Source organism: Bos mutus, chromosome 7 (genome assembly GCF_027580195.1).
Source record: "Bos mutus isolate GX-2022 chromosome 7, NWIPB_WYAK_1.1, whole genome shotgun sequence".
In the NCBI taxonomy this organism is placed as follows: domain Eukaryota; kingdom Metazoa; phylum Chordata; class Mammalia; order Artiodactyla; family Bovidae; genus Bos; species Bos mutus.
The window spans coordinates 53,233,293-53,256,503 of NC_091623.1; the positions used below are offsets into that span (position 1 = coordinate 53,233,293).

Genomic DNA, 23,211 nt, shown 5'->3' on the forward strand with positions numbered 1-23,211 from the left:
ATTTGAATGCAAAGTTCCAAAGAATAGCACAGAGAGATAAGAAAGCCTTCCTCAGTGATCAATGCAAAGAGGTAGAGGGAAACAATAGAATGGGAAACACTGGAGATCTCTTCAAGAAATTTAGAGATACCAAGGGAACATTTCATGCAAAGATGGGCACAGTAAAGGACAGAAATGGTATGGACCTAAAAGAAGCAGAAGATATTAAGAAGAGGTGGCAAGAATACATAGAAGAACTATACAAAAAAGATAATCATGACCCAGATAACCACGATGGTGTAATCACTCACCTAGAGCCAGACATCCTGGAATGTGAAGGCAAGTGCGCCTTAGGAAGAATCATTATGAACAAAGCTAGTGGAAGTGATGGAATTCCAGTTGAGCTATTTCAAATCCTAAAAGATGATGCTGTTACAGTACTGCACTCAATGTGCCAGCAAATTTGGGAAACTCAGCAGTGGTCACAGGACTGGAAAAGGTCAGTTTTCATTCCAATCCCAAAGAAAGGCAATGCCAAAGAATGCTCAAACTACCGCAAAATTGCACTCATCTCACACACTAGTAAAGTAATGCTCAAAATTCTCCAAGCCAGGCTTCAGCAGTATGTGAACCGTGAACTTCCAGATATTCAAGCTGGATTTAGAAAAGGCAGAGGAAGCAAAGATCAAACTGCCAACATCTGTTGGATCGTTGAAAAGGCAAGAGAGTTTCAGAAAAACATCTACTTCTCCTTTATTGACTATACCAAAGCCTTTGACTGTGTGGATCACAACAAATTGTGGAAAATTCTTAAAGAGATAGGAGTATCAGACCACCTTACCTGCCTTCTGAGAAATCTGTATGCAGGTCAAGAAGCAACAGTTAGAACAGGACATGGAATAACAGATTGGTTCCAAATAGGAAAAGGAGTACATCAAGGCTGTATATTGTCACCCTGCTTATTTAACTTAAATGCAGAATTTATCATGTGAAATGCTGGGCTGGATGAAGCACAAGCTGGAATCAAGACTGCTGGGAGAAATATCAATAACCTCAGATATGCAGATGACACCACCCTTATGGAAGAAAGCTAAGAACTAAAGAGCCTCTTGATGAAAATGAAAGAAGAGAATGAAAAAGCTGGCTTAAAACTCAACATTTAGATAGCTAAGACCATGGCATCCAGTCCCATCACTTCATGGCAAATAAATGGGGAAACAATGGAAACAGTGACAGACTTGATTGTTTTGGGCTCCAAAATCACTGCAGATGGTGACTGCAGCCATGAAATTAAAAGACACTTGCTCCTTGGAAGGAAAGCTATGACCAACCTAGATAGCATATTAAAAAGCAGAGACATTATTTTGCCAATAAAGGTCTGTCTAGTCAAAGCTATAGTTTTTCCAGTGGTCATGTATGGATGTGAGAGTTGGACTATAAGGAAAGCTGAGCACCAAAGAATTGATGTTTTTGAGCTGTGGTGTTGGAGAAAACTCTTGCGAGTTCCTTGGACTGAAAGGAGATCCAATCAATCCATCCTAAAGGAAATCAGTCCTGAATATTCACTGGAAGGACTGATACTGAAGCTGAAGCTCCAATACTTTGGCCATCTGATACAAAGAACTGACTCATTGGAAAATACCCTGATGCTGGGAAAGATTGAAGGTGGGAGGGGAAGGGGACGACAGAGGATGAGATGGCTGATGGCATCACCGACTAGATGGACATGAGTTTGAACAAGCTCTGGGAGTTGGTGATGGACAGGGGGGCCTGGCATGCTGCAGTCCATGGAGTTGCAGAGTCGGACACGACTGAGAGACTGAACTGAACTGAACTGATAAAAGGAATGAACTTGTTATACTTCTACAACATGGATGAATCTTAAAAACATTATGCTAAGTGAAATAAATCACACATGAAAAGACAAATACTGTATGATTCCCCTCACATAAAGTTACCTAGATTAAGTAAATTCACAGAGGCAGAAGAGAGAATAGAGGTTACCAGGGCTGGGCACGGGGGTTAAGGGGATTTAATGTTTAATGGGTTTGGAGTTTCTGTTTGGGATGCTGCAAATTTTCTGGAAATGGATGGTGGTGATGACTGTACAATATTGTGAATAAACACTTAAAAATGGTAAATTAAAAAAATTTTAAATAGTAAATTCTATTGGTTCTATAGTAAATTCTCTCAGCCCCTCACCAGTCATGTGACCGGGGGCACGTTACTTAACTTGTCTGCCTATCTCCACTTCTTTATCTGTAAAATGGGGAGAATTATGCATTGTAGAGAAATTATGAAGGTTAAGTGACCGTTAAAAGAGTCTGCACATTTCAAGGATATTATGCTGAATGAAAGGAGCCAATCCTCAAAGGTTACATGTACTTATATAACATTCTCGAAATAACAAAATTATAGAGATGGAAAACAGATTAGTAGTTGCCAAGGGTTCGAGTGGGAAAGATTGTTGTTTGTCGTGTCTGACTGAGACCCCATGGACTGTAGTCCTCCAGGCTCCTCTGTCCTTGGGATTCTCCAGGCAAGAATACTAGAGTGGGTGGCCATTTCCTTCTCCAGGGGAGCCTCCTGACCCCAGGATCAAACCCAGGTTTCCTGAATTGCAGGCAGATTCTTTACTGTCCATCACAAGGGAAGCCCTTATGGAGGGGGTGAGGGACTAAAATCTTATTCCCTCTGCCTAGCACAGAACACATATGCAATAAATATTTGTCACACTAAAATCCTTGGTACTCCCTGTGGTAGGTGTTTTATGCACATTTTCTTTCTTTTTACATTAATTTTTAATTGGCATATAGTTGATTTACTCACATTTTTATTTCACTTTCACAACGACTACCAAGTATTATTATTCTTACTTGGCGGGTGAGGAAACTGAGGCACTGAGAGGATAAGTAAATTACGCATGGTCATCAGAGCTGGATGGATGAAGAATTCATATTTCATGCCCTTGAGGAATTTAGAGCAGTGCAGGGGCAGCCCATGGTAGTTCTCATTGTTTCACGGCAGCTTGTCTCTGAAACCCAAGGGTCCTAGCTTTGAGGCTTCCTAGAAGGATCTGGGGGCTTTCCTGGTGGCTCACACAGTAAAGAATTCACCTGCAATGCAGGAGACCTGGGTTCGATCCTTGGGGTGGGAAAATCCCTGGAGGAAGGCATGGTCACCCACTCCATTCTTGCCTGGAGAATCCCATGGACAGAGGAGCCTGGTGGGCTACAGTCCATGGGGTCTCGAACAGTCGACTGAGTGACTGAGTGACTAAGCACACACAGCAACAGAAAGATCTGGAGAAAGAAGTCACCTACCTGTGGAGCTAGGGAAGTGGGTTGGCACCATGGAGGTCCCTGGGAAGGTTGGGGAGGTCCCAGCAGCTGAGGAGAAATGGTCCGGAGTGAGAATAGGGATTCCAAGCGGTGCACGGATGCCACCACATGTATCTTTCCAGTCCAATTGGAGCCACTGTACGTAGCGGGCATTGGATGAGACACCCGGGTCCTCCCATATCTCTACTCCCCGAGGCTCTGGAAGGAGGGGATCAGTGTTTGTCCACCAGGGGCCTGGAGCACAGGGTTATCAAGGTCTTGAGTACTCACCACTGGTGGTGGAGGCTGAGGTCCATTGGGTGTAACCTGCAATGAGAAACGGAGACAGGATTGGGATGCAAGCAGGAAAGAGATAGCCAAGATAGAGCTCAAGGACCAACACCCCCACCTCGACTGAGACTTCAAGTTGCAAAGCAACAGTTATGATGGAGGAACAACCGTATCTTGTTCTTAAAAGGCTTGTGACCCCATGTGACCCCTTAAAAGGCTATAGACCACCAGGCTGAGAAATCAAAGATCCAATATATGTCTTCACGGGTTCACAATTTACTGTTGTTTTTTAATCACTAAGTCATGTCCAACTCTTTGCAACCCCATGGACTGTAGTCCACCAAGCTCCTCTGTCCATGGGATTTCCCAGGCTAGAATATGAGAGTGAGTTGCCATTTCCTGCTCCAAGGGATCTTCCGGATAGAGATGTGTCTCCTGCCTTGGCAGGTGGATTCTTTACCACTCAGCCACAAGGGGAGCCCTTGCAATTTATTTGGGAAGATAAATACACTGACATTTCTAGAACGTGGGCTCTAAATTTGTGCTTTTCTAGAGGAGATTTTGAGATATTGCCAGGGGGAAGATGAATGGCCAGACTCTTGGGTCCCCATTGGCTACAGGCAGATTGATAGTATCTTTCATCTTCTTTTTTTAAAATTTATTTATTTGGTTACACCAGGTCTTAGTTGTAGCATGTGGGATGAAGTTCCCTGTTAGGAGCAGAGTTAGTTGCTCTATTGTGTACAACTCTTTGCAATTCCCATGGACTGTAGCCAGCCAGGCTCTGCTGTCCATGGGATTCTCCAGGCAAGAATACTGCAGTGGGTTGCCATTTCCTTCTCCAGGGGGATCTTCCCAATCCAGAGATGGAAGCTGGGTCTCCTGCATTGCAGGCAGTTTCTTTAGCATCTGAGCCACCAGGAAAGTTTCCTGACCAAGGATCAAACCTGGGACACTTGCATTGGGAATGGAAGTTCTAAGTCTCTTTCATCTTCTGGAGAAAGGCTCTGTGCCTCAGACAAGTTTATAAATCAAAGTCCTGGAATGCAGGAATAGCCCATGGGCTTTCTTGAGTCATCAAGAGAGATTGCTCAAGTGGGAAATGATACACAAGATGGGTCCTGTGGCAAACTGGACAATCCCATCCCTTCTGGGAGGGCAGAGCATCAGCTTCAACATGTGGTTACAAAAAGGACACTCAGATTTTGCCCATCTCTGACAGTGAAAGTATTTGATGAATGTCTGTCCTCTATTATGTCTAAGATGGAGAAAATGATTCTTTCTAGAGTTTTGATCATTAAATGGCAGGACTCATGGCATACAGTTAGAATGCAAAGGCAATCCATAAGTGATCTATGTGTATGTAGAAGGCATTTTAAAATGTTTATTTTATATTGGTGTGAAAATGTGAAGTCGCTCAGTCATGTCTGACTCTTTGTGACCCCTATACAGTCCATGGAATTCTCCAGGCCAGAATACTGGAGTGGATAGCCTTTCCCTTCTCCAGGGGATCTTCCCAACCCAGGAATCGAACCCAGGTCTCCCACATTGCAGGCGGATTCTTTACCAGCTGAGCCACCAGGGAAACCCATATGAGTGTAGTTGATTTGCAATGTTGTGTTGGTTTTGGGTGTGTAGTGGGGGTGATTCAGTTACACACACACACACATATATATATCCACTCTTTTTTAGATTCTTTTCCCATGTGGGTCATTACAGAGTATTGAGTGGAGTTCACTGGGCTGTACAGTGGGTCCTTGTTGACTTTCTATTTTTTATATAGTAGTATGTGTATGTTAACTCCAGATTTCTAATTTATCCATCCTCCCCCTTTTTTTGCATAAGTGTTTAACTGGAAATTTTCTGTGTGCAAAATTTAATCCCTCTATATGAAACTTTTATCCCAATTTTACTGACAAAGAAACTGAGGCTTAGAGGGATTAAATAAATTATTCTAAGTCACAGGGTTGAATTTATCCCAAATCTGTGGAGTTCCATTCCTTCTTTCACACCATCCTTTACCTTAGAACTACTCAGTCGTGTCAGACTCTTTTTGATCCCATGGACTATACAGTCAATGGAATTCTCCAGGCCAGAATACTGGAAGGGGTAGCCTTTCCCTTTTCCAGGGGATCTTCCCAACCCAGGGATCGAATCCAGGTCTCCCACATTGCAGGCAGATTCTTTACCAGCTGAACCACCAGGGAAGTCCAAGAATACTAGAGTGGGTCCTCTCCAGTTGATCTTCCTGACCCAGGAATTGAATCAGGGTCTCCTGCTTTGCAGGAAGATTCTTTACCAGCTGAGCTACCAGGGAAGCCCACTTAGAACTATTCATAAAAACCTAAGAAGGGCTTCCCAGGTGGCTCAGTGGTAAAGAATCTTCCTGCCAGTGCAGGAGATGAGGGTTCGATCCCTGGGTTGGGAAGATCCCTGGAGGAGGAAATGGAAACCCACTCCAATATTCTTGCCTGGGAAATCCTATGGACAAAGGAGCCTGGCAGGCTACATACAGTCCATGGGGTTGCAAAGAGTCTGACACAACTTAGCAACTAAAATAGCAATAACGACCTAAGAAAGATAACACTGTTGGAAATAGCTGATATGCTTTAAAACAAAAAACCTTTAAAATATGTTAACATTATTTAGATGGAATATTACACTGGTTTGTCATCTGAAAAAAAAAAAAAAAGATGCTCACCATTGACATAGAGGCTGTCCTTGTCCAAAGTGAAGGATCCCAGCTGGGTGACACCATGAGTCTCATGGCTCAGTTCCCGGTACAGCCTCTCTCGGTCTAGTTTAAGGCCCATGGGGTTAGGTCGGTAGGTACAGACAGCATCAACTCCAGTGGCTCTTCTGTTTTTTTCAGGCCTGGGTAGGGTAGGACACAGGCATAGGGAGGTGGGAATTCCAGAAAAGGGCACTGGAAAGCCTCACTGAGGGAAGGAACTGAGAAGGGAAAACTGGAATGGTTTTGGTGTTGAGGGAGAATTGGAAATGATTATGCCAGCCAAGGTCCCTGAACACAGAGGATGTAGCATCTAGAAATGCTGATATTTGTGCTAAGCTGGCACTCATAACAAGGCATCACACACCATAACAACAAAAGCAGGACAGAGGGGTTGGAAGGAAGGAATCTGAGGGTTCAACAAGGTTAAAAAAGGCGATGTCAAATTCCTTAAATTCCAGCCTTGCCACTCAACTGCTGAGTGACTTTGGCTAAGTCTCTCAACCTCTCTGTGGCTCAATTTTTTTCATTCATTAAATGAGGTAGTAGTATAGACCTCACAGTACTTAGCACTCAGCTCAATAAAGGCAGCCAAGTTTACTACATATTAATAGGGCCAGTGTTCTTGGTGAATGGACCCTGTGATGAGAGAGACTGAGTTTTTTGAAACAGTGAGGTCAAGCTGCCAGTCTAGGGTGGAGGTGAGATGGGGGACGGTATCCCAGAGCCAAAAATATCTCAGTGGATCAATGGAATCAGTGGAAATGGGAAGACCTAGAATCATGTCTGGAGGGCAAGAGTGACTATCTTCGGAGCTGGGGGCATTCCATTCTCTGACAAAAGGTCAGTGACTGGGAGATGTCACCCAAGGGAGTAGGCTACCCTGAGTATACATATGGGGTTTTCCACATGCTGAATTTATTCTCAGTAATTGAATATATAAAACATTGTAGGGCTTCCCTGGTGGCTCAGGAGTAAGGAATCTGCCTGCTAATACAGGAGACAAGGTTGTTTGATCCGTGATACAGTAAGATTCCACATGCCGTGAAGCATCTAAGTCTGTGCGCCACAACTACTGAGCCTGTGCTCCAGAGAGTAGCCCCCACTTGCCACAACCAGAGAAAGCCCATACACAGCAACAAAGATCCAGCATAGCCAAAAATAAATAAATATAATTATTAAAAAAGATTGTGAATAATTTATTGCATGCATAGATATAATGATGCAACCTCTACAGCAAGCTTTCTTAACCTCGGCACCATGAACTTTTCAGGTCAGGCAATTCTTTGCCTTCAGAGACTGTCCTCTGTATTGTAGGATATTTAGCAGCATCCCTGGCCTCATTCACTAGATGCCCTCACTAGTAACCTCCACTCTTGAATTGTGACAACCAAAAAAATGTCTTGGATTTCCCTGGTGGCACAGTGGATAGGAATCTGCCTGCTAATGCAGATCCCAGGGTTTGATCCCTGGTTTGGAAAGATTTCACCTATTGCAGGGCACCTAAACCTGTGGACTACAACTGCTGAGCCCTTGCTCTAGAGCCCAAGAGCCATTAACTACTGAGCCTGAGTGTTGCAACTGCTGAAGCCCTTGCACGTACAGCCTGTGCTCCACAACAAGAGGAGCCACTTCAGTGAGAAGCCTTTGCACCACCATTAGCGAGTAGCCCCCACTCACCGCAACTAGAGAAAAGCCTGCACAGAACAACGAAGACCCAGCACAGCCAAAAAGAAATAAATAAGTAAAATGATTTTTACAATGTCTCTAGATATTGCCAGATATCCCCTGGGAGTGAAATCACTCTTGGTTGAAACCTACTGCTCTCTAGTGGTGAAGCTGACATGACTATTTGGTTCCTTGATGAGTTCCAGAAGAAAGGTCTTTCTGAAAAGTTCTACCTTCTCTTCCTGGGAAGGAGAATCTAAGGATTTTGCATTTTCTGGTCAGAAACACAGTGTGAGGCAGGGTGAGAGCTGGTGGTCAGCTGGCCCTGGGATAGTGGGTATAAGTTGTGAGGCTCTAGGTCTTGGTCAGCACCCCACCCTCTTCCCCTCATTACCCGGGGGTCTACTCTGGAGTTCTCACCTGAGCAAGGTCAGTCGGCAGCCAGAATACAGGAGTTCAATACTGCTATTCCGGAACAAGGGTTTAAGCTGGGGATGAAAGAAAGGGAAGTGAGCATATGATGCTCAAGGGTCTGGGCAGGACGCAGGTAGGCACTGGAGGGGTTCTCACCAGGCGATTCAAGATCCTTTCCATGGTGTTGAATAGCTCAGATCCTGGGGGACTCATGTTGTCTGTGTAGTTCAGGTTGGTGATGGTGAAGTTGAGGGTGAAAGGCACCAGAGACGGGCTCATGCCTGCCGTGGGAAGGGAGAGAAGGGTTCATTATGACCTCTGGCTGGGATGGCTGTAAACAGTGGGTCCAGAGCTGTCACCTTAGCCTCAGCGTCCAGGGAGTCAGGCTTGAGATATCCAACCCGTGTCACCCTTGCATCCAGCCAGACTTAGAGAAGGCGAGGGGCCTCCGTACCGGAAGGACAATTTTAGCTGGAAAAAGAACCGCAACTCTTTTCAGCCTGATACGTTTGAAGATAAACAGCTATTAGATATTTCTGGGGGAGGAAGAGAAGCAAAGTCACTCGATCACCTCCAGCGGCAGAGACCTCCCATAGTCTCTGACTTCATCAGGAGAGACTGTGCAACTACTGAGTGGTCAAGACCGTCCCCCTCATGAAAGTGACCCCTCCTTCTTTGTCAATAACCATCGTTGAAGAGTGCATGTTATTTTTTAGTCAATAGTTTCAAGCTGAAGTACAGTTATTTACAATGTTGTGTGAATTTCTGCTGTATAGCAAAGTGAAAAAGTTGAAGCCATGGTGGCTGAAACTTTCCCAAACTTCTTTAAAACATGCATTTTCAGATTCAGGAAATTTTATAAAATCCCAAAGAGGAGAAACTCAAGGAAAACCATGCTCAGATTCATCATGATCAAACCGTTGAACACCAAAGATGAAGAAGAAATTGTGGATACATCTAGAGACAAATGACAGCGTCAGTCATGGGGTGACTTGACTTATAGCACATGTTACATTTCAGACATGTTATATAAACAGTTAAGTTGATCAGGGTGGAGCAGTGAGGAAGCAGAAAGCATGCATCCTGCCTATAACGTGTAAAAAGTTTGCAGTGTCTTGACTTGCAAAACACAGAATTCCTGAAGGCAGAATTCAAATTACGAACCATAGTTTGTATCTCATAACTCTGGATTCACATTTGTATCTCCTTAACTCTGGATTAAGGTTCAAGGATGCTTACCCTCCGCCATGACCTGTATAGTCAAAGCTATGGTTTTGTCATGTATAGATGTGAGAGTTGGACCATAAAGAAGGCTGAGCACCAAAGAATTGATGTTTTCAAATTGTGGTGCTAGATAAGACTCTTGAGAGTCCCTTGGACAGCAAGGAGATGCTTGCGGAAACTCAAAACAGTCAATACTAAAGGAAATCAGTCCTGAATATTCATTGGAAGGACTGATACTGAAACTGAAGCTCCAGTACTTTGGCTACCTGATGAGAAGTGCTGACTCTTTGGAAAAGACCTTGATGCTGGGAAAGATTGAAGGCAGGAGGAGAAGCGGGCAACAGAGGATGAGATGGTTGGATGGCATTACTGATTCAATGGACATGAGTTTGAGTAAAGTCTGCGAGATAGTAAAGGACAGGGAAGCCTGGCGTGCTGCAGTCCATGGGGTTGCAAAGAGTCAGATACCACTTAGTGACTGAACAACAATTCTCACTCTGGGCATGATAAAGACCCGAAGACTCAAATTAAAAAAAAAAAATCTTGGGCCTTTCCTGGTTTAAGAATCCACCTGTCAGTGTAGGGGACACAGGTTCGATCCCTGGTCTGCGAAGATTCCACATGCCTGGGAGCAACTAAGCCTGTGAGCCACAACTACTGAGCCCATGCACCTAGAGCTTTTACTTTGCTACAAGAGAAGCCACTGCAATGAGGAGCCATTCCACTGCAACACAAGAAAGCCCGCGTGCAGCAACGAAGATCCAGGGCAGTGAAAAAAAAAAAAACCAAAACCAAAAACTTAAGGGCTGGGGTAAGACAGGTTTTATGGTATAAACCAAGTCCCTGTACCAGGTACCTGGAAATTCAGGAGCCCTCAGATGAGAATATGGAGCAAGAATCAACTCAAGACTAAGATCCTATTTTCTGGATGTTCAAATACAATCCACAAATTCGAACCTATACTGAGATTGCTATATTCATCCAATCAATACATATAAGGTGAATGCTGATCAGGTGTTAAGCTTTAGGGTGACAAACACACAAAGACTGAATAAAGCAAACTGGGGTAAATTCCATGCAAGAAATACTCAAGGTGATATAATAGAGAAAGACCCGTGAGCCAGGTATGGATTCAGGAGAAATGCTGTATCATTTAAGTGATTTTGGAAGGTCTTTCAGTGAAGGTGGTGATCAAGCTGAAATGTGAAAGTTAAATACGTTGCTAGGCATACCTCACGGAGAAGGCACTGGCACCCCACTCCAGTACTCTTGCCTGGAAAATCCCAGGGACCGAGGGGCCTGGTGGGCTGCAGTCCATGGGGTCGCTGAGTCAGACACGACTGAACAACTTCACTTTCACTTTTCACTTTCATGCATTGGAGAAGGAAATGGCAACCCACTCCAGTGTTCTTGCCTGGAGAATCCCAGGGACGGGGGAGCCTGGTGGGCTGCCGTCTATGGGGTCGCACAGAGTCAGACACGACTGAAGCAACCTACCTAGGCATACCTCATCTCCAGAAAGGGCTACTAAAGAGGCAAGACAGAGGTTAGGACAGTAGAAGAACAGACAAGCCTCTGATGTGGCCAAAGCTTAGAAAGCGTGAGAGAAAATGTGGGACAGGATGAGGCTGGGTGGCCATTAGGGACCAGACAGTGCAGAGTTGAAGTTTCCTAGGTCCCAGAGAGCAGGTCCTACCTGTAGAGCTGAGGATGGGGGACAGAGATGTGGAGGATTCCAGAGAGAATGTAGAAGTCACTGGAGCTGAGGAAAAAAAATGGGGAAAATGATTGAGTTCCATCTGGAATAGATTGTAGAAGCAGAAATTTTTCATTGGAATTTGTATTTCTAACTTAATTTTTTATTTGATGTGGACCATTTTTGAAGTCTTTATTGAATTTGTTATAATATTGCTTCTGCTTTAGTATTTTGGTCATGAGGCATATGGGATCTTCTACAGGTGGCTCAGTGATAAAGAATCCACTTGCTAGTGCTGGAAACGCAGGAGATGCAGGTTCAGTCCTTGGGTTGGGGAGATCCTCTAGAGAAGGGCATGGCAACCCGCTCCAGTATCCCTGCCTGGACAATCCCATGGACAGAGGTGCCTGTTGGGCTATAGTCCATGGGGTCACAAAGAGTTGGACACAACTGAGCAAGCATGCAGGCTCCCCGACCAGGGATCAAACCCACACACTCTGCACTGGAGGCGAAGTCTTAACCACTGGACCAAGAGGGAAGTCCCTGTGTTTCTATCTCGACTCAGAACAAGAACTTGGGTAGGTTAGGAGCTGCTCTGAGGCTACGGCTGGGCATTTAGGGACGAGGCATTGGGAATTTCTCTCTTGAAAGATGTGCTCTGGGGAATAAGGGTCCAGCGGGCATTGAAGAGACACAGTTTGAAATACTCACTGCTGGTGGTGGGCATCCAGTACTGACGGTTATAACCTGCAGAAATGGAGAAAAGAGTACAGAAGGACTGTTATGATGTTAAGGAGTTGGATGGCAGACCTAGAAATGAAATTAACAAATTCCCTGAGATCTGCGTGAACAATAATGGTTACATCTTATTCTGTGACCTGTGCCTTGTCCTTTGAAAATAACAACGAACATCCTTACTATTGTTATTGCTAAAGTGTTTTAAATTAATTTTTTATTGGAATATAGTTGCTTTACAATGTTGTGTTAGCTTCGACTGTATACAGATACAGAAAACAAACGTATAGATGTTGTTCAGTCACTAAGTTGTGTCTGACTCTCTGCAGCAGCATGGACTGGAGCACATTAGGCTTTCCTGTCCTTCACTATCTCCCAGAGTTTGCTCAGACACATGTCCATTAAGCCAGTAATGCCATCCAACCAATGTATGAACACCAAGGGGGAAAGGCAGAATGGGAGGAATTGGGAGATAGGGATTGACCTGTATACACTATTGATACTATGTATAAAATAGATAACTAATAAGAACCTACTTTATAGCACAGAGAACTCTACTCAAGGTGCTTTCGTGACCTGAATGGGAAGGAAGTCCAAAAAGGAGGGGATATACGAATATGTATGGCTGATTCATTTTGCTGTACAGTAGAAATTATTGCCAAAACTAAAATGCATTAATAATATCTGGCTCTATGTATTGGGAATGCATCAGAAGTAATGCTAAACACTATAAAGATAATGGGGCAAATTTATGAATGAGTGTGTGTTCCAAGCCTTTGCTCTCTCAATCTCTAAAGACAATTTTGTCCTTGCTCTTTCACCTTCTCTGCCACTACAAAATTTTTATGATAGTATGGTCTTTTCTGGCTTAGTTTCTGTTTTTTTTTCTTTGAGTGTTGTGTGTGTGTGTGTGATGTAGAATTGACAAAATTGTGGCAGGTGGGGAGAGCGGTATGTGGTGATAAAGGTACAGTGAGATGGAAGAAAGGGGATGCATGCGGTTCAAAATAGAGAAAATTTGGATCTGGGGTTGGGTAGTGAGAAAGAGGGAGAAGGCAATGGCACCCCACTCCAGTACTCTTGTCTGGAAAATCCCATGGACGGAGGAGCCTGGTAGGCTGCAGTCCATGGGGTCGCTAAGAGTTGGACACGACTGAGCGACTTCACTTTCACTTTTCACTTTCATGCATTGGAGAAGGAAATAGCAATCCACTCCAGTGTTCTTGCCTGGAGAATCCCAGGGATGGGGGAGTCTGGTAGGCTGCCGTCTATGGGGTCGCACAGAGTCGGATACGACTGAAGTGACTTAGCAGCAGAGGCAGCAGTGAGAAAGAGAATAGACTCAAAAGTCAGATGAATGGTAGAAAGATTGGAGCCTGAAAGAAACTGGGGAAAAGAGAATTTCTTTTTTTTTTCAATGATGATGCACTTTATTTTTTTAACTTTTTATTTTGTATTGGTGTATATTGGATTAACAATGTCATGATAGTTCCAGACAAACAGTGAAGGGACTCAGCCATACATATACATGTATCCATTCTCCCCCAAACTCCCCTCCCATCTAGCCTGCTACATAACATTGAGCAGAGTTCCCTGTGCTATACAGTAGGTCCCTGTTGGTTATCCATTTAAAATATAGCAGTGTGTACATGTCCATCCCCAACTCCCTAGCTGTCCCTTTCACCCATCCTCTGACCCTACCCCGGCAACCATAAGTTCATTCTCTAAGTCTGTGAGTCGAGAAGAGAATTTTTTTATGATGTTCCCTCCATCATGGAATGCATGTCTCTGATACTCTCTGGGAGATGCGAGTGAAGGCTGGACTAAGGGGAGCTCCGTGATTTACTTGGATTGTTGCTAGATCATCTCATTTGATTGTCAGGACAATCCTGTGTGGTATGTGTGTTTAGTCCATTCTATAGATGGGGCCTTAGAGCCTGGAGAGGTCACATGGCTTGTCCAGCGTCACATAAAACAGAGGTCTGTCACTCATCAATCTCCATGCTATTAATATGCTTTCAGTTAGTCCCAATCCTGGAGTTAAACCTTCTATAGACACCACACAGGATGTGTTATTGTCAATCCAGTAAAATATATATTCCAAACCATATAGAAAGGACATTTCCAAGCTGACATAGAAGGGAAATAACTAATCAAGCATCAGGTTGGATTGCTGGCTAGAGATCATCAAACCCTCTCTCGTCCTGTCCTGACAGGCTTGCACTGGATGGTCTACAGTGTTGCCTTGTGGTTCAGAACTTGGAATTTAGACTTAACCTTCCATTTGAGTCTTGACTCTCCCTTGCATTATGGATGGGTTATCTGGGGCAAATGATTTCCTGCCTGAATGCATGATGGCTGTCTGTAAAAATGAGTGGAATAAGTCACAGAGTTTGGGATAAAATAAATATGAGATCACATAAATAAAGTCCTTATCATAATTCCTGGCACAGAAGAAACTTTTGGTACGAATTAGCTACGGTTGCAGTTATTAGTCTTGGGGCACCGTGGCCACTGCTGCTGCGGTGCGTTGCATGCGTGCATGCTCCATCACGTTCTACTCTTTGCAACCCCATGGACTGTAGCCCACCAGGCTCCTCTGTCCATGGAATTTTCCAGGCAAGAATACTGGAGTGGGTTGCCATTTCCTCCTCCAGGGGACCTTCCCAACCCAGGAATCAAACTCGAATCTCCTGCATGGGCAGGCAGCGTCTTTACCACTGAGCTACCTGGGAAGCTCAGGTATATATTTCATTACATATCACAATTAATAAAGTGTGCAATAAGCGTAATGTGCTTGAATCAAACCATCCCCCCTCCACCTCCACTCTGGTTCGTGGGAAAATTTTCTTCCTCAAAACCAGTCCCAGGTGTCAAAAAGGCTGAGGACCACTGGTCAAGAGAGTTCTTCATGGTGGGGAGGCTGCCTTTTGCATTGTGGGATGTTTAGTAAGACCCTGATGCTGGGAAAGATTGAAGGCAGAAGGAGAAGAGGGCGACAGAGAATGAGATGGTTGGATGGTATCACCGATTCAATGGACATGAACTTGGGCAAACTCCAGAAGATGGTGGCGGACAGGAAAGCCTGGCCTGCGGCAGTCCTTTGGGTCTCAAAGAGTCAGACACGACTTGGTGACTGAACAAGAAATGTTTAGTAGCACTTCTGGTCTCTAACCACTAAATGTCACTAGCACCCCCCCAGTGATGACTTGAAAACTGTCTCCAGACATGGTCAAATATCCCCTGGGATGCAGAATCTTCCCAGGTTGAGAACTATTGGTATAGAGAGACATGGGACTGTAGGAAACCCTGGCTGCAACACGGACACTCACCATTGACATAGAGGCTGTTACTGTCCAGAGTGTATTTGCCCATCCTGGTGACACCATGAGTCAGCTGACTCAGCTCCCAGTACAACTTTTCTCTGTCCAGCCCAGGATGTGTGGGGTCAGGATGGTAGGTGCAGATGGCATCCACTCCAGTTGCTGCTCCATCCTTTTCAGTCCTAGGATGGCAGGAACAGAGGAATAGGGACATTCAGAGATGTGGGTGAGTTATATACTTTGTTCATCTTGAAATAGGCTGGGACCTGGGATGTAAGACTTTGATGCAGGGCTTGCACTTGGACAAATGTCTCCTCCAGCAATAAAGTATGAAGAAAATATAATGGGCTAAAAATAACTGAGTGTTTTTGTGCCTGTGCTCAGTTGCTCAGTTGTGTCTATTTGTGACCCCATGGATTGTAGCCTGCCAGGCACCTCTGTCCATGGGATTTCCCAGGCAAGAATACTGGAGTGGGTTGTCATTTCCTTCTTCAGGGGATCTTCTCCACCCAGGGATTGAACCCATGTCCCCTGCATCTCTTACACTGGCAGGCAGATTCTTTACCACTGCCCCAGCTGTTGGGGCAAATTATAGACAACAAAATACAAAGAGAACAAACAAAAAAAAAACCCAACCCAACTGTCACTTAACAAAAACAGGGGTTTGGGAGCAAAAATAGGATACTACGCATGCACCTTGCACACAGCACCACCAAATCGGTGGGCAGACCACCCAGGTCACCGCTCTGGCCTGACCCCCTGGAAGCACCCCTATCCTCAGCTCATATAAGGGCCAGTTTGCTCCACCCCTCGGGGAGCAAACAAAGGGAACCGTTGCTTGCTCTCACCCCCTACTGCTTGCGCGGGAACTCCAATAAAGCCTTGCCTGAATTTCCTGTCTGGCATCTGATCAATTTCTGTTAAGGACAAGAACCCTGGTTGGTAACAGTCTCTCTCTTAATGAATCCTCCTGCCAATGCAGGAGACAGAGGAGGTGCAGATTCGATCCCTTGGTTGGGAAGATCCCCTGGAGGAGGAAACGGCAATCCATTCCAGTATTCTTGCCTGGAGACTCCCATGGACAGAGGGGCCTGGTGGGTTACTGTCCATGGGATCTCAAAGAGTCTGATACGACTGAGAGACTAAACAACAGCTGCCCCACCACATCATAAACCACAGGTCTTCCCCTCCAGGTGAGCTGGCCTGTAACAGTGCAGCCCTCAGGTTGTGTGTGTGTGTGGAGGTGGGGGTGCCTTGCCTTACCTGAGCAGGGTCAGTCTGCAGTTAGAGTAGAGTGGTCCGACACTGGTGTTCTTGAGCAGAGGACCAAGCTGAGGGGGAGGTGAGAGGGAGATGAGTGGGAGGAGCCAAGGTGCCGGGTGGGGTGAGGACAAGGCAGGCCAGCACAGGGACTGAAGGGCTCTTACCAGGTGATTCAGAACTTTCTCAGTGAAGTTGAACTTCTCGGATCCTCGGTGCCCCATGTCTGGGGTATAGAACAGGTTGGTGACGGTGAAATTAAGGGTGAACGGCACCAGGGCTGGGCCCATGTCTGCAACTGGAGGGAGAAAGAGAGAGAAGAGACCTGTCAGTCTTAGGTCTGAGCTGTTCAGGGCAGGGGCGTAGGAGGGACTAGTGGCATCTCTCTGGGCATCACTGTTCAGTAGGTGAGTCAGACTGAGATGGCCCACTGGGATACCCCCCACTGCTCAGTCAGCTAGAGGAGGAGAAGGGACCTTTGTCTTAGAGGTGTGACATCAACTTGAAAGGGAACCTCAACTCTCTTATCTCAGAGTGTCCAAAAGGTTGACATGTTGTGGGCTATTTTGTAGGACGGAACAGGAGGTACCAAGACCTTTTGAGCTCAAGCTTTAGGCCACAAATACTTGAAAAAAGGTCAAGAAAATCAAAATAGCAGTAACTTTTTAAAATGTGCATTTTATATATTCTATTAATCCTAACTTATGGTTACCAGAGGGGGAAGGAGGGAGGGAAGAATAAACTGGAAGATTGAAATTGACATATATACACTGCTGCTAAGTTGCTTCAGTCATGTCCAACTCTGTGCGACCCCATAGACAGAAGCCCACCAGGCTCCTCCGTCCCTGGGATTCTCCAGTCAAGGACACTGGAGTGGGTTGCCATTTCCTTCTCCAATATATACACTACTATATATAAAATAGATCACTAATAAGGACCTGCTGTATATCACAGGGAACTCAACACTCTGTAATGACCTATATGGGTCATTATATGGTCTATATGGGAAAAGAATCTAAAAAAAGAGTGGATATAGATATATGTAGAACTTTGTTGTACACCTGAAACTAACACAACATATCCTAATAAAAATTGAAAAAAAAAGTGCATCTTATATATTTCATGGACAAGTCTACATTTATTAAAATTTTTTTGAATGATTTGAAAAATTTTACACAGTTTTAAATTTGCAACTATTTCCATTTACAGGTATTACAAAATATTGGCTACATTCCCTGTGCTGTACAATACATACTTGACTCTATCTTACACCCAATAGTTTGTATCTCCCCCTCCCCACCTCTGTATCGCCCTTCCCCAACTCCCACTGATAACCACTACTTTCTTCTCTATACCTGTGAGTCAGCTTCTTTTTTATTATATTAACTAGTTTGTTGTATTTTTTTAGATTCCACATATAGGTGATATCATACAGTACTTGTCTTTCTCTGTCTGATTTATTTTACTAAGCGTAATGCCCTTCAAGTCCATCCAGGTTGCTAACAAATGGCAAAATTTCATTCTTGTTTAAGATGGAGTAGTATTCCATGGTGTGTGTGTGTGTGTGTGTGTGTGTGTGTGTGAGATCTTTATTGATTCATCTGTTGATGGACACTTAGGTTGCCTTCATAACTTGACAATTATAAACAGTGCTGTTCTGAACATTGGGAGTGCAGTGTCTTTTCAAATCAGTGTTTTTGTTTTCTTTGGCTATATATACCCGAGTTAAACTGCTGGATCATATAGTGCTTCTACTTCTAGTTTTTTGAGAAACCTCTATATACTGTTTTGCTCAGTGGCTACATCAATTTACATTCCCATGAACAGTGTACGAGGGTTCCCTTTCCTCCACATTCCTGGTAACAGAATAGCAGTAATTTCCAGGAAGGAACTGTTCATACAAATAGAATAGAGATCAGCTAGGGAAAAGCTATTTTCTAGGAGGTGGTGTCTGAGAAGAACATGCTGAGATGAGATCTGGAGAACAAGGAAGAACCAAGCACAGCTGAGTTCCTAGAACAGTAAGTTCCAAGAACAGTAAGGATGGATGGATGTTTGGGCCCTGCAGGAACAGAAATGAGGCTGGACTAGAGAGCAGGGTAGACAGTGGGATGGGCTGAGGCTGTGTGGGCATCAGAGTCCAGACCATGCAAGAATCCATCAGCCATTGAATGGAAGTTGAAGTTTCATGAGATCCAAAGATTAGATTCTTACCTGTAGAGCTAGGGATGGAAGTTGGAGATGCTGGAGGTCCTGGAGAGAAGGTGGAGGTCATTGGAGCTGAAAGAATAAAACTGTTGGGGCCTTTCATAAAGCTATGAGAGGTAACAGTGGTTGATGGAAACTTATATCTGTTCCTTGGCTTAACATGAGACTTCTGCTGGTCTGAGGCTATTGTGGGGCTGAGGATTTGGGGAATGGGGAATGGGAAAGGGAGCAGGTTTAGGGTGGAAGGGTCCCAGGGTCATGGAAACATTTGAGCCCTCATTACTCACTGCTGGTGGTGGGGATCCAGTACCGATGGTTGTAACCTGCAAGGAGAGGCAGAAAGAAAGCATAAGATGATGGGAGAACATTAAGAAAGGAGTGAAGTGTAGAACTAGAAACACAAACTTACAGACCTTACTGAGTATTTTCTTTGAGATTCACCAATAAATAATGATGGTTCTTTTTTTTAAATTTTTTGGCCACACAGTGCAGCATGTGGGATCTTAGGTCCCTGACTACAGATCGAACCTGTGCCCCCTGCATTGGGAGGGCAGAGTCTTAATCACTTGACCACTTGGGAGGTCCTGATGGTTACTCTTTGTGAGTGAACTGCCTCTTACTCTGGTCCTTCTGATTAATTTCATCCTCATAACCATTAACCTCAAAGAAGACAATGATCAAACCACTCTCAGTTTTTTTGGGAATTTACCAGCTGCCTGGAATATTATCAACCTCACCAAATGAATGTGTTAGTCTCTCAGTCATGTCCAATTCTTTGCCACCTCATGGACCTGTCCATGGAATTTTCTAGGCAAGAAAACTGGAGTGGGTTGCCATTCCCTTCTCCAGGAGATCTTCCCAACCCAAGGATTGAACCCATGTCTCCTGCATAGGTAGATGGGTTCTTTACCACTGAACCACCCAAGAGGACCCTATCCATGATCTAGAACCATACTTATTCAAATCCTCTTTCCCCCATTTTCTCTTATTCTCCAACTTTATGCTCTCTGGCTGACCCCCAAGTCTCTCTTTCTCTCTCTTTCTGTCACTATCTCAATGGAGTGGGTTGCCATTCCCTTCTCCAGGGGGTCTTCCTGACCCAGGGGCTGAACCCGGGTCTCCCACATAGCAGGCATCTTCTTTACCATCTGAGCCACTGGAGCTTTATCAAATGAACAAGGACAACAATTTCCTGTGAGTGTTTTCAGCCTTGTTTTTGTTTCTTCATCCATGATATATAATTTTGTCCTTGTGCTTTGAGTTTCTCCCACTCCCCAACTCTCCAAAGACAAAGCTTGAGCTTTGACAGCATAGTTCTTGGACTTCTGTGATGTTGGGATTGAGATAGTGAGAGAGAGGAAGAAAGAGAGAGACTTGGGGGTCAGCCAGAGAGTATAAAGTTGGAGAATAAGAGAAAATGAGGGAAAGAGGATTTGAATAAGTATGGTTCTGGATCATGGCTAGGATCCTCTTTGGTGACTCAATGGTTAAGAACCTGTCTACCTATGCGGGAGACATGGGTTTGATCCCTGGGTAGGAAAGATCCCCAGAAGGAAATGGCAATCCACTCCAATATTCTTGCCTGGGAAATCCCATGGACAGAGGAACCTGGTGGGCTACAGTCCGTGGAGTTGCAAATGAGTCAGAAATGACTTAGAGAATAAATAATAACAACAAAGAAATGTAACTGAAACTTATTTTGTATTTGATGGTTCGAATGGGTTTATTGAAATAAAACTCCTCTCTGAGACTGGGCCACATGGTGCCCAGTTAACTTGAATTATTCAGGTTTATCTCATTTGACCCTCACACTAATCTTAGATGACTTTAAAAAAGAACTTCACTCTAAAAAATGGACAAAAGTCTAGAGAGGTCATGACTTGCCCAGGGCCACAGAGTAAGTAAAAGGCAGGACCAGGGCTTAACTGAAGCAAGACCTGTAATTCACCAAAACCCACAGTAGTTAATTACTGCTTTTAGGTAATTCTTAAGGACTACTGAAATACAAAACAGATTTTAATCCAAGAAGAAAGACATTGTCCAAGTTGATATAATGAGGACATAATTAATTAGTTTAAATTGTCATATTAGAGGTCCTTTATTTTTTGAATATTTGTTTCTATTTACTTGTTTATTTGGCTGTGTTGGGGCTTAATTGTGTCACATGGGGTCTTTACTTGTGGCATGTGAACTCTTAAGTGCAGCATGTGGGATCGAGTTCCCTGACCAGGGATCAAACCTGGGTCCCCTGCATTGGGAGTGTGGAGTCTTAGCCACTGGATCACCAGGGAAGTCCCTAGAAGTCCTTTAATATGCTTTTCCATCCCAATATTTGAGCTTGGTATTTAGCTGGGTTAGTCTGGAGTGTAGCCTAGTAATTAAGCGGGCTTAGATTTTACAGTCAATTTAGGTTTGAGTCCCAATTCTACCAATTGTATTAGTTTGTCTGGTCTTGGAAAAATGGATTTCTCTTCCTGAGCCTTGTTTGTTCCTCTGTAAAATATACATAAAACTCCAAAAATATACATAAAACTCCAAAATATACATAAAAGTCCAAATATACATAAAACTCCATGTTGGGCAGTTTTACCAAGGCATAATACATACGCTCTAGAACATGGGTCCTTCAATACATACTAGCCTTTAGTACAGGTGTTATTGTAGGTATTGTTGCTAAGAGCATTATTGCAAAGGAATTTGTTGCTAAAAAACGTTACTAACAGCTTTGTTGTTTATTTCTTAGGTGGGGTTTAGTTCCAGCAGAGCCTTGGAGAGTGAGTAAAGGACCACAAGCTGTTATTGGGAAAATAAAGACGTGAGGATTAGTCACTGCATTGCAAACTCATTGTTTCTCGGGGAAGAGTTAACCCCAGTGACTGCCGTGGGCTTGCTTTCTTCCTAGATGTCTGCGTGTTTCATTTGGGCTTCTGTGAAAGGTCATTGGAATGAAGAAGACTTTGGAGGGAATCTTTATTTCCAGATCTGGAAAGTTCCTTTTAAGTTGTTCTGAGGGGAGAGAATTGAGTCCCTATGGAAATTCTAGGTTGTTCCAGAACCATGAAAGTGGGTACAGAGAAATCACACTGCAAAGAGGCCCCATCTGGGGAGAGGGAGGAGACCCCAGCTAGCACAGAGCTACTCACCATTGACATAGAGACTGTTCCTGTCCAGGGTGTAGTGGTCCAGCCGAGTGACACCCTGGGTCTGCTGGCTTAGTTCCCAATACAGACGTTCCGTGTCCAGCCTGAAGCCTGTGGGATCTGAGCGGTACGTGCAGACAGCATCCGTCCTGGTGCTTGTTTCATCCTTATCAGCCCTGGGGAAGAAGGGACACAGGAACAGGAACATGAAGGACGCTTAAAGGTTGGATGCTCTTCACATTGCTTCCCCTTCAATTGTACTCCTTGGTTTTATTTTTTAAAAATTCTTTTTGGAGGATAGTTGACTTACAATTTTGTGTTAGTTTCTGCTGTACAGCAAAGTGAATTAGTTAGACATGTATCCACTTCTTTTAAGATTCTTTTCCCATATAGACCTAGGCCATTAAAGAGTATTGAGCAGAGCTCCATGTGGTATAGAGTAGGCCCTTGCTAAGTTGCTAAGTCGCTTCAGTCGTATCCTACTGTGTGTGACCCCATAGACGGCAGCCCACCAGGCTCCCCCATCCCTGGGATTCTCCAGGCAAGAACACTGGAGTGGGTTGCCGTTTCCTTCTCCAATGCATGAAAATGAAAAGTGAAAGTGAAGTCGCTTCAGTCGTGTCCGACTCTTAGTGACCCCATGGACTGCAGCCCACCAGGCTCCTCCGTCCATGGGATTTTCCAGGCAAGAGTACTGGAGTGGGGTGCCATTGCCTTCTCTGAGAGTAGGTCCTTAGTTGTTTATAAAAATGAGTTATCTGTTTTGTATAGAGTAGTGTGTATATATCAATCCCTATCTTCCAATTTATCCCTCCCTACACCTTACTTGCTGATAACCATAAGTTTGTTCTCTACATCTGCAACTCTATTTGCATTTTGTAGATGTTTATTTTTACCCTTTTTAAGATCACGTCCCTGTTTTTTTTTTTTATTAATGAAGGCAATTTTTTTATTTGTCTAATTTTTCAGTAATGCTGAAATATATTAATATTTTATTTGTTTTCTGGCAATTTTACTTCTATGAATTTTTTTTTTTATTCATTTTTATTTTTTATTTTTAATTTTATTTTATTTTTAAACTTTACAATATTGTATTAGTTTTGCCAAATATCGAAATGAATCCACCACAGATATACATGTGTTCCCCATCCTGAACCTTCCTCCCTCCTCCCTCCCCATACCCTCCCTCTGGGTCGTCCCAGTGCACCAGCCCCAAGCATCC

At 44.1% G+C, this 23,211-nt stretch overlaps 1 protein-coding gene across 1 annotated transcript in view; it reads right to left on the minus strand.

Moving 5' to 3' along the window:
- Positions 1 to 23,211, minus strand: part of LOC102286877 (mucin-16) — a 74,277-nt gene that overhangs the window by 44,964 nt on the left and 6,102 nt on the right. The window contains exons 4-16 of the mRNA XM_070373614.1: positions 21,993 to 22,165; positions 19,137 to 19,172; positions 18,856 to 18,921; positions 16,809 to 16,939; positions 16,645 to 16,712; positions 15,391 to 15,563; positions 12,035 to 12,070; positions 11,324 to 11,389; positions 8,560 to 8,684; positions 8,410 to 8,477; positions 6,292 to 6,464; positions 3,591 to 3,626; positions 3,303 to 3,368 (exon numbers count right to left, since the gene is read on the minus strand). Of these exons, the coding sequence (XP_070229715.1) occupies positions 3,303 to 3,368; positions 3,591 to 3,626; positions 6,292 to 6,464; positions 8,410 to 8,477; positions 8,560 to 8,684; positions 11,324 to 11,389; positions 12,035 to 12,070; positions 15,391 to 15,563; positions 16,645 to 16,712; positions 16,809 to 16,939; positions 18,856 to 18,921; positions 19,137 to 19,172; positions 21,993 to 22,165 (1,217 nt within the window). The remainder of the gene's footprint in view (positions 1 to 3,302; positions 3,369 to 3,590; positions 3,627 to 6,291; positions 6,465 to 8,409; positions 8,478 to 8,559; positions 8,685 to 11,323; positions 11,390 to 12,034; positions 12,071 to 15,390; positions 15,564 to 16,644; positions 16,713 to 16,808; positions 16,940 to 18,855; positions 18,922 to 19,136; positions 19,173 to 21,992; positions 22,166 to 23,211) is intronic.